At 38.6% G+C, this 17,645-nt stretch overlaps 5 protein-coding genes across 7 annotated transcripts; 4 read left to right on the top strand and 1 right to left on the bottom strand.

Annotated features, from left to right (window-relative positions):
- The first annotated feature begins 496 nt into the window (after positions 1 to 496).
- LOC149020534 (allene oxide cyclase, chloroplastic-like) lies at positions 497 to 2,023 on the top strand. The gene is made up of 3 exons (XM_089146931.1): positions 497 to 945; positions 1,033 to 1,154; positions 1,260 to 2,023. Exons 1-3 carry the CDS (start codon positions 705 to 707, stop codon positions 1,659 to 1,661), a joined length of 765 nt encoding a protein of 254 aa, XP_089003057.1. The 5' UTR covers positions 497 to 704; the 3' UTR covers positions 1,662 to 2,023.
- A 2,171-nt stretch (positions 2,024 to 4,194) lies between these two features.
- Positions 4,195 to 8,029, top strand: LOC149020533 (uncharacterized). 3 transcript variants are annotated; one of them, XM_089148701.1, is made up of 7 exons: positions 4,195 to 4,284; positions 5,033 to 5,113; positions 5,239 to 5,415; positions 6,128 to 6,298; positions 6,597 to 6,809; positions 6,881 to 6,987; positions 7,156 to 8,029. In XM_089148701.1, exons 1-7 carry the CDS (start codon positions 4,239 to 4,241, stop codon positions 7,819 to 7,821), a joined length of 1,461 nt encoding a protein of 486 aa, XP_089004827.1. In that variant the 5' UTR covers positions 4,195 to 4,238; the 3' UTR covers positions 7,822 to 8,029. The 3 variants fall into 3 exon arrangements, with proteins under 3 accessions (XP_089004827.1, XP_089004825.1, XP_089004826.1); XM_089148699.1 differs by lacking the exon at positions 4,195 to 4,284 and adding an exon at positions 4,312 to 4,951; XM_089148700.1 differs by lacking the exon at positions 4,195 to 4,284 and adding an exon at positions 4,313 to 4,951 and having other exon boundaries at positions 6,899 to 6,987.
- Positions 8,030 to 8,594: 565 nt separating this feature from the next.
- LOC149020532 (NHL domain-containing protein) lies at positions 8,595 to 11,771 on the bottom strand. Its single transcript, XM_089148703.1, has 6 exons — positions 11,592 to 11,771; positions 11,267 to 11,437; positions 10,991 to 11,155; positions 10,695 to 10,892; positions 9,442 to 9,527; positions 8,595 to 9,360 (listed from the first exon to the last, which is right to left on the bottom strand). Exons 1-6 carry the CDS (start codon positions 11,644 to 11,646, stop codon positions 9,250 to 9,252), a joined length of 786 nt encoding a protein of 261 aa, XP_089004829.1. The 5' UTR covers positions 11,647 to 11,771; the 3' UTR covers positions 8,595 to 9,249.
- Positions 11,772 to 11,972: 201 nt separating this feature from the next.
- LOC149020531 (protein NUCLEAR FUSION DEFECTIVE 2-like) lies at positions 11,973 to 14,292 on the top strand. The gene is made up of 3 exons (XM_089148704.1): positions 11,973 to 12,123; positions 12,259 to 12,350; positions 12,472 to 14,292. Exons 1-3 carry the CDS (start codon positions 12,067 to 12,069, stop codon positions 12,872 to 12,874), a joined length of 552 nt encoding a protein of 183 aa, XP_089004830.1. The 5' UTR covers positions 11,973 to 12,066; the 3' UTR covers positions 12,875 to 14,292.
- A 193-nt stretch (positions 14,293 to 14,485) lies between these two features.
- LOC149020530 (protein NUCLEAR FUSION DEFECTIVE 2-like) lies at positions 14,486 to 17,321 on the top strand. Its single transcript, XM_089148705.1, has 3 exons — positions 14,486 to 14,906; positions 15,029 to 15,120; positions 15,227 to 17,321. Exons 1-3 carry the CDS (start codon positions 14,850 to 14,852, stop codon positions 15,627 to 15,629), a joined length of 552 nt encoding a protein of 183 aa, XP_089004831.1. The 5' UTR covers positions 14,486 to 14,849; the 3' UTR covers positions 15,630 to 17,321.
- The last annotated feature ends 324 nt before the right edge of the window (positions 17,322 to 17,645 follow it).

Below are 17,645 nucleotides of genomic sequence, written 5' to 3'. Positions count from 1 at the left end.
TAAAGCATGATAAAATAATATAAAAAAAAATACAATTCCTTATCCATGATTTACAATAATCAGAAAAAAAAGAATTTAAACCTTCACATGATCAGACGTGTGGCAAACTTCCCCATACCTTGATGCATTCTCTATGAATTCGGGGTTTACCACCACAAATTTTGTGGGACTTACCGGTAAAAAATGATAAAATAAAAAAACCTTCTCATCACTCAATCCATGGGTCCCCTTATATTTATGGTGGTAAAGTCATGGGAAAGCACAAAGTGCTATCCACGAGTAGCTGATCCGGACTCATTCTCTACCTAACCCAAATTTTGAATTTTTTTTTGGGTAAATAAAGTGCTTGAATTTTGACCACGTGAAAAGAAGACCTGCCTTCTCTTACCAAAAAAAATAAAGAAAACAAGACCTGCCTTCAAAGTGTAAACTGGTGAGGAAGCAACCTAGGTATCGTCAATTTGGTCAACTGGATGACAAAAGCACTTAAACGTGCCACCGGCGCACAGCCGCCCACAGTTAAGTGCTAACGCTCAACCAGCTCAAGCCACCGGACCTTTGTCTTGACGTCGTCTCTCATTCTTTATATATTCTTACCCGATTCCCCCCATCTGATCAGCTACCTCTGTAATTTCATTAGATATTTTCTTCTTCATTCTCAACTTATTTCTTTGGTCCTTGTTCTTGCTAGCTCCTCACCATTAATGGCATCTGCAGGATCATTTGCAGTCCCTAAGACCGTTACTTCATCAACTGGATTACTGGATTCAAGATCATCTCTTTCCAATGCGAAGACCCAGAAAATCGTAGGGTTCAAGACTTCCGAGTCATTTTCAAGACGTATTCTCAGATGTTCCAGTAACCACAAGTCTCTCTCGACCCAGAGGAGCACAACCAAATCCTTCTTCTGGAACAACGAACATCATAAACCAGATTCCAGACCCAGTAAGTATTTTAGTTTTCCAGCATATAAAATTTCTTCTCTTGGGTACTAATTCATTCTCTAACTTAACTGTATCATCTCGTCTGCAGCCAAAGTTCAGGAGCTCTGTGTGTACGAGATCAACGAGAGAGACCGTGGAAGCCCTGCTTACCTGCGGCTGAGCCAGAAACAGGAGAACTCATTGGGAGATCTCGTCCCTTTTACTAACAAGGCACTTAATTAAGCTGATTCTTTAATTTGTTTTGGTGAAAAAAAAATGCGACTCTTGGCTGCTTAATTTGTTTCTCACAGATCAAATTAATGATTAATATTACAGGTGTATACGGGAGATTTGCAGAAGAGATTGGGGATAACAAGTGGGCTGTGTGTACTGATCCAACATGTACCAGAGAAGAAAGGAGATCGATATGAAGCGAGCTACAGCTTCTACTTTGGGGATTACGGGCACATATCAGTGCAAGGGGCCTATCTGACCTACCAAGATACTTACCTTGCTGTGACGGGTGGGTCAGGGGTGTTTGAAGGGGTTTATGGGCAGGCGAAGTTGCAGCAATTGATCTTCCCTTTCAAGCTGTTCTACACGTTTTATCTCAAAGGGATTCCTGATTTACCTGCTGAACTCTTGACAAAGCCAGTTCCTCCATCTCCTACTGTTGAACCTTCACCTGCTGCTAAGGCTGTTCAGCCACAGGCCACCATTCCCAACTTCACCAACTGATGTTCAAGATTCTGCTCCACCATAGCATCCAGGGGAATATTCTCTATTCTTCTTCTTCTCTCTCTCCAAAAAACAAAAACAAAAACAAAAACAAAAACAAAAACAAAAACAAAAGGACCGTTTGTCTGTCTACCCAGTTCCGGATCATTAGTTTATTGTTAAACAGCGATTAACAGCTTAGCACGCTAATGTGATCATTTTTTTTTCTTTCCTGGGTGAAGATGTGATCAGATTGCTTTCAATGAATAAACGTGGTTTAATTAGTTGAATATTCAAGAACTCTATTGTACTTGTGGACTGCTTCATTATGTTGCTGTATTTTATAATATGTTTGTGTAACACACTCTTAAAAAAAATCCAATCATGTGGTAGATGATACATGATAGTCTCGCGCTGAAGCTTTTTTGAATAGATGTGTACTAAACGGGTAGAATCTATCTACCTTGGAGGAGCATGGTAAATTGGTCGAAGACAAGGTTTAAAATATCAGTATTAAGTATTGTATCAATCTAAATAATTTAAGAGACATATCGTCACGTATCGAGTATTGTATCATACTAACCAATATATGTATATTTTAGTAAAATTCAATAAAGGAGTTTTGCCGATATATATTACATCAGTTTATCTAATATAGAAGTGTATCAACTAGTATCGTATCGTAGGATACTTGAAACCTTAGTCAAAGAGACCATAACCATACACTTCATTTTTAGCGTCTTTCCTTAATTTCCTTTATGGTGACCCCAATCAATTTTACTCCACACAAGAAAACGAAAAAAAGCACAACCACTCACTTATGTGTCTATCAAATTCTTGTATTTTTTAAAAAATCATATAAATTACAAATACAATATACTTTCGGAACAAGAATCACCCAAGCCAAATGGTTAGATGCAAGGTTTAAAGTTAACTCGAACGTTCCTTGAGCATTAAGGAATTCAATAATTATATTAGGAATTGTGATCCCGCTAGATTTAGGATAGACAATTGTGTCTAGAAAGGAACGTGCAATCACTTAGATTTGGGACTAAACCTTATGATTGAACACTCGTAAATATGACTTATCGATTGATCCTACCGTTGAGAATGAAAAGTAAATATTGTATAAAGTATAAACTAATGTTTAATGTGAAGAGGAAATAACTGAATTTGTTTTTCTTTACTTTAGTTTTCAATTAAGCTCTGCAATTGCTTAGAGCTCTTTCCGAACGACGAGTCCGCCTGCATCTGACTCTCATTTTTCAGGTCTCTAGTGGTGGATTAGTGTTACTTGTTTGGATTTTTGTCACATGTGTACAGATGGTTTTACCATAAACAAGATTAGCATCTAGATCCTCTATTCACAAATCACAACCAATTAGTGTCTAGACTAATCATTTCGAGAAAAACAAAAATGAACTCAGAGAGGTCCATGGAAGTAGGGATACAATTTCCGTGGATTTCACCCATTAAAAAGGGCATCCTGAAACTTCGGACAATGTGATAGAAATGAATTTTAATGGTTATCGTCACTTCGGATAAAGAAAGCTCTTCGCCGAAATGCAATGTCAACAGGTTATATACTTATATGTAAGGATTTTCAGCTAATTCATGGTTTTTGTGAAGATAAGAGAGTGGCAAAACACTGTTACACTGGAGATATTTGTGTATTCCCATTTTGCCCTACTCACAGGAGTTCTATAATCTACTGGTCATTTTCAGGGTTTGAGAACTTGGAAACAATGAACCCCAGAAACAACACAAGTAATAGAAAATGCATTTGAAAGGAACCTAAAATTAGACACAAGCAAGATCTTTCTGTTTTCGGTGAAATCTGAAAGATCTTTCCTTTCTATTTTTCTCTTCTTTTTTATGAAATTAACCAGTTGTTTCTTATGTTTCTTAGAGTTTGGTCCCATATTCATGGTTGGTGACTAGGTATAAAGTCAAATCAAAACATTGCCCATTGAAGAGGAAAACCAAATGGAAAACCAAGCTTGCTATTCAATTTTGTTCAATTAGCAACTCCCACGGCTACAACAAATAGGAACAGCAGTCCGGCAAGGAGAAGCCAATATGAAAGACTCAATAATAGAATGGAATGCAATAGAAGTGCCAGAAGCACCATATTACAGAATTAAAGTCCTTACCAATATTTCAAAATCGAAATAGGCCCATCAGCAATAAATGATCTGGTTAGTTTGACCTCGATGTCCCAGTGCCCTCTGGCCTCTAATGACAAACCCTGTAGGGTAGCTGAGCTTTTTCTCAAATGAGAAATTACCACTGGGAACACGCAACCTAGTAGCAATCCCACTTCCCAATACATATAAAATAACAGAGATTCGAAGATCCCTTATAGAAGATTGAATTCAATGTGGTGGATCTCATGTATAGATAGCCCTTCATAGTCTTAACAATCATGTTCGTAGGAAAAGAATCTTAAATATGAGATGATGCACTACCAGAATCTAGATACTCTTTCCATTTGGATCTCCCACTTTCAGGATAGAAGGTACTAGCTCCATTCCTGCACATGGTATCCCCCCCCCAAATGGAATCGGAATTTGAGGACAAGAGTAGTCTGGAAAAAGAATGAAAGTAAGCATGAAACCTCTCACCTCGAAACTCGTGAACACAGGTATGGGAAAATATTCCTTACTTTTTATTTGTCTTGTCAACTTTCCTTTCAACAACATCCAAAATCTGGAGCAGATGCGTGAGTCTGTTACAGAGAAGGGGTGTGTGCATTAAGATTGAAACACAACTTTAAAGGCAAACCCAAAAACACAAAACTCCACTTATGACACTCTGAGTCACAGTCAATGAGCGCGTATGATTTCCTTAAGCTGTCCTAGTGTCTAGACTGACTGTCTAGAGTAGAGAAACCCCAGAAACCCTTTCAATTTTTTTTTACTACTCGGACTCACAAGGGCAGAGGTTCGATCTCTGTATCGTCTTCATGTAATCTTTCTGTATTAATACACTAATAAGTAATAACCCTATTTGTCTGTTTCCGCCCGCACTCTCTCGCCCACTTGAGAGCTGGGGAAGAAAAAGTAAAGAGCGCATTGTCTGTATTGTTTTTGGTTCTTACTCTTACTCAGCCTCACCAAGATGAGCTTAAACGGTTTCTGAGAGTGCGGCAGAGCTTGAGATTGAGCTTTTGGATTTGGGTTTTTCTTTCTCCTTGTGGGCTCTCCAGTTTGTGGGAGTAATGGGGAAGAATGGGGTTCTTTTGGGTTTCACGTTCTTGGTTCTGTTTGGATGTCTTTCATCAGCTTCAGCTGCTACTCCTGCTCCTGCAAGTGGGTCTAAGCTCTTTAGATTCAGTGAGATTCGATCTTTCTTCCTATTGTCTTTTCTGACTCTCTAATTATTTCTGCCAGGAATTGTTACTGGGATTGTTTCCAATGCGTTCTCTGCTCTTCTTAAATGGCTATGGTCCCTCAAAGCAACCACGAAAACTGGTAAGTTTCTTAGATAGAACCCACATTGTCTCTGCTTTCTTCACCCTACCACTAAGTGGGTCCTTGAGTGTCATTGAATAATGGAGATTTTTTCTCTGCCATGGTTGGGGATTATGGTTTTTTAGCGGTTTCCGGTCGTCCGATGATGAAGTTCGAGAGTGGTTATACTGTAGACACGGTATTCGATGGGAGTAAGCTTGGAATCGAGCCGTACGCGGTTGAGTTTTCACCCAGCGGGGAGATTCTGCTTTTGGACTCTGTGAACAGTAACGTTTACCGGATCTCCTCACCATTGTCCCGAAGTAAGTGAGTTTTCTGTAATGACATCTGATTTTTAAGATTCCTCTTGGAATCATGATCTTATTTGTTGCTGCAAGTGTTCTGCTACGAAATTCCTGCAATTTTTCTCTTCTATTACTGAATTTCTAGCTTTCCATTCTGTCTCTGATTAGGTTGGGCAGAGATCTAGTTCCTTTTCCCGATTGATTTGTTCCCAAAGTCTGTTGTACAGGTTGCTTTTGTTGAACATAATAGCTTCACTCTGGCTTTTTAGTTAACTAATAGAGAATACCCTGTTCCATCTTTTTGGAAATTTATGACCTTTCCCTTTTTCCTAAACCTATGCGTCTTCAAAGACAAACTTCATTGTTGCTTAAAACTAATTAGCCTTTTTATTCTTTGTTCTATGCATCATATTTGCATTTCATGATCTCCTTGATTCTTTCCAAACAAACCCCTGCTCGTACTATCTGAATTTGGTTTGTTGCTCAAATTCTATGGCATAGCCCATTTTGATTTCATCTCTCAAACTTCTGGTCTCGCTTGGATATCTATGATATTCTTAAACAACCAAAACATAAATCAAAACTTTATTGTTGAGCTTCATCTTCTTGACTATTAACTGCCAAGATGGAGTTATGCAACTGATTGAACTTCCTAGTATGAGCTTTTTTAAGCAATCCAATGGAGGTAGTCTATGTATCAATTTGGGTTGTAAATGCATGGAAATTGCAGATAGCAGGCCAAAACTGGTTGCTGGATCACCTGAAGGTTACTCTGGACATGTGGATGGGAAGCCCAGAGAAGCAAGGTTAAATCATCCAAAGGGAATTACAGCGGATGATAGAGGAAATATTTACATAGCAGACACTATGAACATGGCAATCAGAAAGATCAGTGATGCAGGTAATGTGATTGGTCCTTATCTGAAAATTATTATACCCTAAGGAATTGGCTCTTTTACCAATTTAAGTTTAAGAGTATTAGAGAAGCAAATAGTTCTTTCCCCCCCCCCCCCCTTAAAACCCTCAGTTTATTAAGCGGACAGCAAGAGCATGACGGAAAATGTTTAGTGGACACTGGGAATGTTGCAAAAATCATCACACTTAGTTAATTTTCGCCAAGTGAACTGGAATTTCAGGTTTATATCGCTGCACACTATGTGGTTTTCAGTGTTTTGATATGGTTCAATTTTCTTGTGAAGGGGTTACCACAATTGCAGGAGGAAAATGGAGCCGAGGAGGGGCTCATGTTGATGGGCCAAGTGAAGATGCAAAGTTTTCTGATGATTTTGATGTTGTTTATATTGGAAGCAGCTGCTCTCTTCTTGTCATAGACAGAGGAAACCAAGCTGTACGAGAGATACAACTCCACTTTGACGACTGTGCCTACCAATATGGGAGTGGTTTTCCTTTAGGTAAATTGATCAAAAGTGGTGATTTTTCTGTGTCTTTATTCTTTTGATGCTGAGATGGATAAAATTGTTAGTGTACTCCTCCATTGAAGGGATTGCTGTTCTAGTTGCTGCTGTCTTTTTTGGTTACATGTTGGCCTTGCTGCAAAGGAGAGTGGGTACAATGGTCTCTTCGCAAAGTGTTAGTGACTAATTCTATACTCACTTTTCTTAAATCTTTATTTAGAGAGTAAAACATTCTTTCAATAACAAATGTCTCACTAGTGCTCTACTCTAGTTATCTTCATGCTCATGAAGTGGAAAATTTTATTGAATACATACAAAAGTTGACCTTTTTTCATACTTGTAGGATCCCATAAGTAAGAAAACAAGCTTTCCACCAAGTCCATATCAGAGGCCTCCACTAAAATCATCAGTTAGACCACCATTAATTCCTGATGCTGATTTACCAGAGAAGCAAGAAGGTTTTTTCGGTTCACTTGCGAAGCTTTTCCTTGACACCGGTGCAGCTGCGGCAGAAATATTTGGTGGGTTGTTTTCAGGTTTTAGAAGGAAGCCACTAAACCATCCACTTCAACAGCAAAAACGTCCTAATGCCTGGCCAATGCAAGAAAGTTTTGTGATACCCGATGAAGATGAACCACCATCTATAGAAACCAGGACGCCAACCCCAACTCCACCCCCTCGGAAGACTTATGCTTTCATGTCCAAGGACTCAGAGAAGACTAACCATTTCCAGCAAAGTCGAGCTTTTTATAGTGGCTGGGATGGTGACTTTCGGCAACAACTGCCCCAGCATCAGCAGCATCATCAACGGCATTATTCTTCTGGCCCACAAACATACTATGAACAAAGTTGTGAGACAACCAATGAGATTGTGTTTGGTGCTGTTCAGGAACAAGACGGTCGACGTGAAGCAGTGGTGATAAAACCTGTGAACTATGGTGATCCTATTTATAATCATCACAATATCCGCTCACGTGGAGGTTATATGGGTTACTCCCATGGTTACTGATAATTCTCTCTGCTACATGTAAAAGCTACCTAGATTTTTACCTTTTTTTCACCTCTTTTTCTCTCATCAATTGATATTTATAGATACAGGTACATAGGCAATTTCAATATGATATGTGAAGAATTAATTGTAAGGACAGTTTTGTTGCTGGTTTTGGTTCGGGTAATCTTGATTCTCTAAAATTCAGTCATTCCCCTGTTGATATTCACTCTCACCTCCCACCACCAACAAAATTTCTCTCTTTATAACACAATTGCATTGCTGATGACCACAAAACTATATTTGAATTAGATGATGAAGTCATTCTGAACTGCAGGTTGGTTTTTTGAATTTCCCAATTTATCTTTTTCCATTCATCTCGGTTATCAGCCTAAGACCTCACAGAGACTGAAATTATTAGAAAAGCAGAATTGAAGCTGTATACCGATGGGCTGCTTGCATTGGAGTCTCAAATGTCTGAAGTGACGAAGCCGGGATTACGTACGTTCATCTCAACGGTAATCAGAGAGTTGTATCTGGCCATTGACTATTTGGTCCGCCAGAAGCTGATTCCAATTCAAATATAAACAGGGAGGATAAGACAATGAATTGAACACACGCTCCAAACCTACAGCTTGTATTTTTAGGCTTTCAGCAGCCGACAAGCTACAACTTGCATCTGTTTTTAACTTGAGTTACCTGGCGTAACAAAGATATAATGCAGAACCCATAAATAAAATTTTGTTTCGAACATCCAATTATATTATAGCATTTTAATGCATGGATCAGCCGAACCATGAACACGATTGCAGAGCTGGGTCAAAGTTTATATATTCTTTCCCTTCCTCCCGGCCGTTCTCTCAGAGTCTAAGACCCTGCAACTCATTGACACAAGACAGGCAAGAAAAACAGGTATCACATAATATCAGAAAATACTCATGTACCATAATCATCCCAATACAAATGCCATGGAGCTCTCATATATTTACAACACTTAAACTGACATTGGAAATCTCTCTTAATCTTAATCAAAGTTCATCCCTCTTAACCAAAGACGATTGTTCTGCACCTACTAGAGATCCCGCTGTGTTTGCCTGATCACCCTGGCCTGCTTAATCCATAAAGTTAGCCCACTTCACACATCCACCTTTCCACAACTCAGTTAAAACATCAATTGCTTTATAATCTTCATTTCCCTGCTTAATGAACTCCAACCTCTCAGATGCATCCAGGCATCCATCAAAGGAAATTAAATCCTTCAACTGGTTGGCAAAAATACATTGTCTTTGTCAACTTGTGATACTTGCACCATCTGAATCAAGCAGCAAAATGTAATCTACATATTCCTTCGAGAAACCATTATATTCTACTCAAGAGATGTGTACCCTATACATAGGAGAAAAATAACATAGGATCAGCCTGACAAGCTAAAGAGTGCAAGATCTGGAGCTAGCAACTACGCTTATGTTGTCGGAGCAGATTATCAGAAGGTGTCTCGCCAGAATGATTTGGCAGTGATTCCATGTCATGTTGAAACAGCTGTGACCGCTGACTTCGCATCTACACAGTTCAATTCAAGAAGGTTTTAGCATATTCTAACAACCTCATGGAATATCTAATATAACAAAAATAAACACTTACACGAAAGATGAGAAGGTAAGAAATGAGAACAAGTACTCCCACAGCTCCCAGTCCTCCCACCAACCAGATACAGGCCACTCCCAGGTCTGAAAAAATAATGATTCAATTTTAGTTGTCATCTGTACAAAATAACAAGAAAAGGATTTTCTAGCACATAATTGATGGTTCAAAATAATACGAGTAACCTGACAGCTGAGAAATACTACTACAAACCTAGAAACATAAAACAAAAACATTTGTAACATGAGGTTTCCTCTAAAAAAGAAACAACAATTTGTTCCTCATATCTTTGATGATGTTCATGCTCGAATACTTCAATCAAGTTACAAGACGTGATCCAACCTGGAGAGCCGGATTAGCTGAACAATGACTACAAAATACAAGTATACAGAACATCTTAACACATGATATGAAGTCTTGTGACCAAGCTGACAACCAGCTGGAGTGGCTGATCTGGTTCCGTTCATTGAAAAGTTTGACCGTCTGATCTGACAACTGTTTATAAAAAAGATCCATGATTAAAGGCTAAAGCAATAGCATAGTGCACAATCACTTTCTATTTGACTATTTGCTGAAGTCGGACATACGTGCACTAGATCCTCCATTGTATCCAACAACCTGCTCATACATTCTATACGACCATTTTCTGAATTCATGCAGAAGTACAGAGAAACTTGGTCATGGGCAGGTTGAACCTTGGTCATTGGCAGCAACCTGCCCATGGATCGATGTGAATTCATCCATGTGAGGAGGAAATGGCAACATATTACATATCAACCGTCAAGTTTCAGCCCCAAACAAGGACAGGTAGTTGTTCAGCCTAAAGAGAAGAATTACAACCATTATGAAAATGTACATAGGATTGAGCAACTTTCTCTACCCATTTGGGTTTGAAAATTAACCAATGAAAGGGTGGAGTTACTTTCAAGAAGTATATTTTCTACCCAAGCTGCATCCTGCATGGCAAAAGTGATTTGACAAGAACAAGGTTGCATGATTATCATGACCCCAAGTTCCTTTCCCTTACAAATATTTAATTCTATAATGTTTTGTGCACTTGAAAATCCTTCCCCCTTTAATTAGTAATCCAGTTAGGATCTTTTGACATCAAGTGAATGAGGTAAATTGGTGTCCTATGATTGGCGTGTGTTTGGTTTTCCATATCCCTGTCTTTAAGTTAAAACATAAATTAACAGTGAAATTGAGAAATGCAATTTGACCATTAATTTGTGCATAAACAGTGTAGCAAATACCTAATTGTGAAACCTTCCCACAATCCTCTGGCTTGAGATTTATCTGGCGGATCAGCCTATTCCCACGATCAGAAATCAACAGTGCACATCTTTCGGGTATAAAAGCAAGTTCAAAATCAGCTGAGAAAGATGCATTCTGTGCAGGTCCATCCACTCTACCAGGCCCCTTTGAATAGCCTCCAGCGATTGTAGTCACACCTAGGGACATCAAATGAAAAAAACCCCACGCATAGTAACCATGAAGCACCAGCAGAGTAGCTCAAATCCCAGACATAGAAATAGAAGGTAAAGCATACCCGACTTGCTGATCTTCCGAATCGCGTGATTATTCTTGTCAGCGACGTAAACATTCCCCCGCATATCAACAGTGAAGCTCTTTGGGTGATTAAATGTAGCAGATTTAGAATCTTTATCAGAAAACCCCACGCTACCATTACCTCCAAGCTGATTAATCTTGCTTTCTGCAAGACAAACAGAGAAAACACCCAAAAACTAGAAGTTCAAAAAAGGCAGACTTCGAATCGCTATCACTCATTTCAAATTTGAGTTACGAGCTTGGGTTAACTTAATACCTTCAGAAATGGGGAAAGAGACTGTGTAAAAGATATTCCCAAAGGAGTCGAGGACGACGAGATCATTGGTACTAGGTCGAGGCAGTACTAAATATGGATTGATATTTAGTTTGTCGCCGTCAAGAACAGTTGACACGGTATAACCTTCCTCTAGGACTAGCTCCGGCGAAGCTGTTAAAGCATCGAAGAAGATGGTTTGAACTCGTGAAGTGCACGCAGAATCCAAATTATTTTTTCACCTTCCCAGTCAAGTAAAAGAAAGGAAATAGCCGAACATCTATAATGCATTCAAAACAGAAACAGTAAAAGCATCTACATAGCTTACCTGATCCTGAAAATAGATAGACGAGAGTAAAGATGAGCATGTACGAGAATGCCATTGGTGTAGAAATATTCAGAGTCTCGCAACGAAAAATGAAGGAGCAATAATCGGAACTCAAACCCTAAATCCTTCCGCAGGTACCCATGATCAATCGGCAAAACCCAAGAAGAGCACTAAAGGGGTGTACGCTGTACCAGCCACAGTTACTGATCCCCACCATTTTGACTGAGTTCCGGATTCTTCCGAGTCACGCCAGTCGCCAGCCTTAATTTTCTCCAACTTCGAAAGGTGTGGGCCTTCCTCCTAACATGGGATGAAAGAGATGTGAAAAAAGCACATATGCCCGTTTACCGACTCCCCAAAACTTGGTCTCCAAGAAACCACCAGACCAGAGAGTGATTAGATAGAGTAAGGAAGACTACGAACAGACTCAGAATTCATCCCCTCCCCTTCCCCTGAGCCTGAGCCAACTTCAAAGATGCGTATCGTGTTGATTTTCATCGCCATTTTCATTTCCTTCTCTCACTTTCTTCAGGTAATAATGAAGGCAAAGATCAGTGGCAGCAATTGAGAAGAATTAATTTACAAAGTTAATTTCACCAATTTTTTATTTTCTTTTTTACAAAGTTTATTCTAAAACCCTTCTCCATCTGAGCGAGTTTGCCTGCAGGGAAGTAGCGCCGACTATGAAGGATCAGTTTTGACCTCCAAGCGTTCTTCACCGTTCGATGTTGCCCTAGAAAACCTACAGAAGCAACTTGGGTATGGTGTCCTACACTCCTACTCCACTATCTCCCTTTTTGCTCTCATGAAAAAATCGTAAACCCTAAATCTTTTTGTGTTATCATATAGTTATCCTCCTATATTCGTCTTTCATCTGCAGTTATGAGTTCAAGAGCAGGGGTTTGCTTCGTCAGGCCATGACCCACCCCTCCTTTTCCCGCGAGAACAATAAAGCCTTGAGCATTTTGGGTGCCGGCGTTATAGAAACATCTGTCGGGCTTAGATCACTCTCACGGAATGCAGAAATTTCAGGCAAGGATCTAAATCTTCGCATCGTCGAAATGTCCAATGCGGACGCCTGTGCTGCTGAGGGGCTGGGGATAGGATTGCAGAACGTGATTAGGGTTTCTCGGAAAACCAACGCTTCGATGCCAGCGGTTGTTTGTGGTGCTTTCAGAGCTGTCTTTGGTGCTGTTGCTGTGGATGCGACATCGGTTGATGCTGCTATCAAACTGTTCTGGACTGTCCATGGTGATGGTAGCCTGCAACTTCGAGCTTCGTGATTGACTAGTTTGAATCTCTTTCTTATCTTGTGCTCTTATTAGTATCTCTTATAGTTACTGTTTCTTTCTTCTTTTATTCCGGTAAGACCTTATCTACTGTGTCGACTGGTTCTCCTGTGTGGGTTTTTTTCGGTTGGAGTATTATGGATCTTTTGTATATATTAGAAGATACACATTAAATATCCCAGTAGATCAAAGGAAATAGATGAACTAGATGCATGCCGAAAATAATATTATATATAGTTTAGTCTTATATGATTACTTAAAATAAAAAAAAGTCTTAGATGTAGCATGGCCTCAAATTAAATGAAGTTGAGAACAAATATCCATATAGTTTACACCATTTAATTGAGTAGGACTAGAACTTCTTTGTGTTGTTTACTTCCAGACTCCGGTATGTGTGTTCTCTTCTGCAAATGCAGGCTAAGAGAAGGTAAGAGACGAGAGCAACAGCTCCCAATCCTACCACCAACCATATACAGGCTACTCCTAGATCTAAAAAAGTAACAATGGTAATTTTAGTCTTTTGTAGTACAAAATCACAAGAGAGAGGTTTTAACACATAAGTGATGGTTCAAAATTAAGTAACCTAACAACAACCAAGTAAACTGAAATATTAGTATCAATTGAGAAACATAAACCAAAAGCATTTTTAACAAGAAGAAACGACACATTTGTTCCTCATATCTTTTACTATGTTCATGCTTGAATGCTTCAATCAAGTTATATGACCTGGTCCAACATGTACAAAATACAATCTTGCAACAAAAAGACTACAAAATACAAGTATACAAAATATCTTAACACATGAAGGAAGTTCTGGGTCTGACAAAGCTAACAAACAGCTGGAGCAGCTGGTCTGGTTCCCGTTATTGAAAAGTTTGACTATCGCATTGCCGGTTTTGCTCTTGTTATGTGCAATTAATGCACATGACAGTTTAGCGGACTGTTGGATTGAAGCATACAAAGAATGAAGGAGCAAATAAACGGAACTCAAATCCTAAAATCCTTCCCTAGATACCTATGATCAATCTACAAAACCCAAGAGGAATGGTCTGGTTCAGATAAGGGACAACCAACAAAAGATGAAATTTAATGGAATTCACCTACCGTTCATTGAACACTGGATACCACAACATCCACCGACCAACCCAGTAGTTTTCTCATCAAAGTGAAAAATGAAAATCAAAACTTTTTTTTTCCTTCTTTTTGATTGGAAATTTTTGGAAATTTACCGTTTTATATTAGGAGATAAAGATTATTTTATATATGCTAACAAGACTTCTTGATTGCTACTCTTTGATGGTAAAGGTCTTAGTAGTTGATCCTTGACTAGGCAGGCTCTCCATTAGAATCCGGATTTTTATTTGCAGTAGTTGTTGCCAACGGTGGTGATTGCGCCATGTAATCAAAATAAGATCGAAGAATCAAATGGCAGGAGTTTAATTATAAATACTATTTTTATTTTACATTTTATACGTCTAAAGTTTATTAAGTTACATAATCACACCGTTAAATTACCTTTAAGAATCAATATCTCAGGGAGAACTGCTTGGCAAGCTTCTTTTTCATGGCCTTCCTAACATTTTTTTTTTTTTTTTCATGGCCTTCCTAACATCTGAGAAGCGTCTGAGGAGAACCCCATTTCCCTTCTTTTTTGTGTATTTTATAGGCCTGGGGTCTGATTCAGTTATAACTTATAAGAGACGTTGGCAGTAGGAAATTGATGAAATTCCTTTTGTAAATTTTAAAAATTAAATGAATTTTTATAAAATAACAAAAATTATATTTCCCATTTTGTTAAAATTTAGTGTGGGCCTTCCTCCTGTACAGGACAAATCTCTGTCCATTTACCGACTCCTAAAAAATTTGGTCTCCAAGAAACCATCAGACCCCATCAGACCAGAGTGATTAGATTAACGAGGACTACGAACGGACTCAGAATTCATCCCCTGAGCCTGAAGCAACTTCAAACATGCGTATAGGGTTGATTTTCGTCGCCATTTTCATTTCCTTCTCTCACTTTCTTCAGGTAACAATGAAAGCGAAGATCAGCAGCAGCAAGTGAGAAGAATTAATTTACGAAGTTGATTTCACAAAAAATTACAAAGTTTATTCTAAAACCCTTCACCATCTGAGCGAGTTTGCCTGCAGGGAAATAGCGTCGACTATGAAGGATCAATTTTGACCTCCAAGCGTTCTTCACCGTTCGATGTTGCCCTAGAAAACCTACAGAAGCAACTTGGGTATGGTGTCCTACTCCACTATCTCCCGTTTTGCTCTCATGAAAAAATCGTAAACCCTAAATCATTTGTGTATATTTATCCTCCTACATTCGTCTTTCATCTGCAGTTATGAGTTCAAGAGCAGAGGTTTGCTTCGTCAGGCCATGACCCACCCCTCTTTTTCCCGCGAGAACAATAAAGCCTTGAGCATTTTGGGTGCCGGCGTTATAGAAACATCTGTCGGGCTTAGATCACTCTCACGGAATGCAGAAATTTCAGGCAACGATCTGAATCTTCGCATCGTTGAAGTATCCAATGTGGACGCCTGTGCTGCTGAGGGGCTGGGGTTAGGATTGCGGAACGTGATTAGGGTTTCTTGGAAAACCAACGCTTCGATGCCAGCGGTTGTTTGTGGTGCTTTCAGAGCTGTCTTTGGTGCTGTTGCTGTGGATGCGACTATGGTTGATGCTGCTACCAAACTGTTCTGGACTGTCCATGGTGATGGTGGCCTGCAACTTCAAGCTTCGTGATTGACTAGTTCGAATCTTTTTCTTTAACTTACCTTCTTATTAGTTTCCCTTTTATTTACTGTTTCTTTTTCTTTCGGTAAGACCTTTAGCTACTGTATCGACTGGTTCTATTTATAGCGTTTTTTTTTTGGGGGTCAGAGTATTGTGGATCTTTTGTAAATATTAAAAGATACACATTAAATGTTAGATCAAAGGAAATAGAAGAATTAGAAACATACTGCTTAAAATAATCGTAAGATAAGTGGTGTTAAAGATTTTATTAAAAAAATGTGGTGAGAAAGAATATGTATGATTTAGGTCTGCTATATAGTATGACTTCAAATTGAAAATTGAATAGGGTTAGGGCTGCTTCTTGTTGTGCTGCTGCTTCTGCTCTTGTAGTGTGTTCATTTTATCTTCTTCTGTTTACTTGCAGTATGTGTGCTATCTTCTACAAACTGACTGCTTTTCTTGTGTCCTAGTTTTGTGAAACTGTCCAAAACAAAATTGAAATTATCTTTTTCCTTTTTATCAAGATGATTCTTTTGGATCATTCTATTTTGATTAAATTACTTGCTCTCCTTCAGAATTTACCATAATTGCATACACCCCAAAAAAAAAAATGTTCTGTTTCTGGAATTTGTGTTCAATAAATTAGAGGTCATTTCCTGCACTAACCTTACTATTATATATGTTACCTGATACTTCATATATATCACATATCAAAAGAAAAGTAGGGAAACAATTTAAAATAAATAAACACAAAGGTGCTGTAATAGTTTATGAAACAGATTTGGTTCTCAGATCATGGCACCATGATATCTGCCGAAGATGTCGAGTTCTCATGCAGGTGGATACTTTGGTTCTGAATAGAGAAGTTTATAGGTTCCTGGACAACCTTTATTTCCCAACGATGATCATCCTTTTATTCTTCGTGTTTACAGTTTGGATCTTTGACACCAAAACCCAATGTTGATCATCCCCTTATGAGCTGAGTTTGACTATGACCAAAAGACACCCAGGGGCGCAGAGTGCAAGATTGATTGATCTATGTGAATAAGTAGATGAGAAAATTATACATTGTCTTCTTTGTTGAATGGAATTGCATATATATGAATCCTGCTAGTCATGTTAATTAGCAGGAGTTTGGGCTGTTCTATATGGCAAATCAAAGCAGAATGAATGAGCCAATTCAACAATGGAGTATTGCATGCACGCACTGATAAATTTACGAGTTCTAGCGGTTCCCCTCACCAGGACTTGGACCATATTTTGTGGTATCCACCATGAAACTCAAATATATGTGATGGATCCGCGCCATTCCTGAACCCGACGATTTGATCATGACTACGGCTGCTGCAGGTAGATCAGTTGGAACCCCAGAAATATTTGTGCTTCTGTTTCTCAACATGCTGCGATGGTGATGCTTAACTGGGCGGGCTTTGGTGGATGCGAAGGACAAGATCAAAGAGCTCAAGAAGAGAACAAGGATAAGTGATTGGTGATGTTTGAGTATTGTGGCCATGGAAGCTAGGTAGTTCATCTTGAAGGGCTGTTAGCCTAGGTGGTTCATAAACATTTATAGTTGGAATTTTCGTTAGCAATTAAGTTAACTATTGATATATTTGATCACACGAAACTCACGAGAGAAATGGTCCATTATTGTTGAGAACGATGTTTAAACCTAAACTATGATTAAGTGAAAAGTATATATATATATATATATATATATATATATATATATATATATATATATATATATATATATATATATATATATATATATATATATATATATATATATTTCTTTGGAGGGATTACTTAATATTAGTAGAAGCCCGTGCAATGCAAGGTAAAGCATATTACAATTAATTTTGATATTTCATAACTTAAGGAAAATCAAGAATTTCTGGGAGCAAGGAGGTTTTGCATATATTTTTCTTTCTATAACTCATCAAGCTGGCTTCACATTTGACTTTTCAATTGGACAAATATAAAATATGAAAGACACAATGGATATACCATGTCGTATTAATT

The sequence above is a fragment of the Hakea prostrata genome, chromosome 3 (assembly GCF_041222555.1).
Source record: "Hakea prostrata isolate BN-2017 chromosome 3, UWA_Hpros_2, whole genome shotgun sequence".
Taxonomy (NCBI): Eukaryota; Viridiplantae; Streptophyta; class Magnoliopsida; order Proteales; family Proteaceae; genus Hakea; species Hakea prostrata.
Note: the sequence above shows the minus strand (reverse complement) of the source record. Positions and strands in the feature narration are given on the sequence as shown.

Bases quoted from the DNA above. Each gene is read 5' to 3' on its own strand.
- LOC149020532 (XM_089148703.1), bottom strand. From the start codon at position 11,646: ATGGCATTCTCGTACATGCTCATCTTTACTCTCGTCTATCTATTTTCA. The intron at 11,438-11,591 runs GTAAGCTATGTA...ATGCTTTAACAG, and splicing joins CTATCTATTTTCAGGATCAG to CTTCGCCGGAGCTAGTCCTA. The intron at 9,528-10,694 runs GTATTTGCTACA...TTATTTTTTCAG, and splicing joins TGGGAAGGTTTCACAATTAG to ACCTGGGAGTGGCCTGTATC.
- LOC149020531 (XM_089148704.1), top strand. From the start codon at position 12,067: ATGCGTATCGTGTTGATTTTCATCGCCATTTTCATTTCCTTCTCTCAC. The intron at 12,124-12,258 runs GTAATAATGAAG...GTTTGCCTGCAG, and splicing joins CCTTCTCTCACTTTCTTCAG to GGAAGTAGCGCCGACTATGA. The intron at 12,351-12,471 runs GTATGGTGTCCT...TTTCATCTGCAG, and splicing joins AACCTACAGAAGCAACTTGG to TTATGAGTTCAAGAGCAGGG.
- LOC149020530 (XM_089148705.1), top strand. From the start codon at position 14,850: ATGCGTATAGGGTTGATTTTCGTCGCCATTTTCATTTCCTTCTCTCAC. The intron at 14,907-15,028 runs GTAACAATGAAA...GTTTGCCTGCAG, and splicing joins CCTTCTCTCACTTTCTTCAG to GGAAATAGCGTCGACTATGA. The intron at 15,121-15,226 runs GTATGGTGTCCT...TTTCATCTGCAG, and splicing joins AACCTACAGAAGCAACTTGG to TTATGAGTTCAAGAGCAGAG.
- LOC149020533 (XM_089148699.1), top strand. From the start codon at position 4,861: ATGGGGAAGAATGGGGTTCTTTTGGGTTTCACGTTCTTGGTTCTGTTT. The intron at 5,416-6,127 runs GTAAGTGAGTTT...TGGAAATTGCAG, and splicing joins CTCCTCACCATTGTCCCGAA to ATAGCAGGCCAAAACTGGTT. The intron at 6,810-6,880 runs GTAAATTGATCA...TAAAATTGTTAG, and splicing joins TGGGAGTGGTTTTCCTTTAG to TGTACTCCTCCATTGAAGGG.
- LOC149020534 (XM_089146931.1), top strand. From the start codon at position 705: ATGGCATCTGCAGGATCATTTGCAGTCCCTAAGACCGTTACTTCATCA. The intron at 946-1,032 runs GTAAGTATTTTA...TCTCGTCTGCAG, and splicing joins TAAACCAGATTCCAGACCCA to CCAAAGTTCAGGAGCTCTGT. The intron at 1,155-1,259 runs GCACTTAATTAA...TTAATATTACAG, and splicing joins TCGTCCCTTTTACTAACAAG to GTGTATACGGGAGATTTGCA.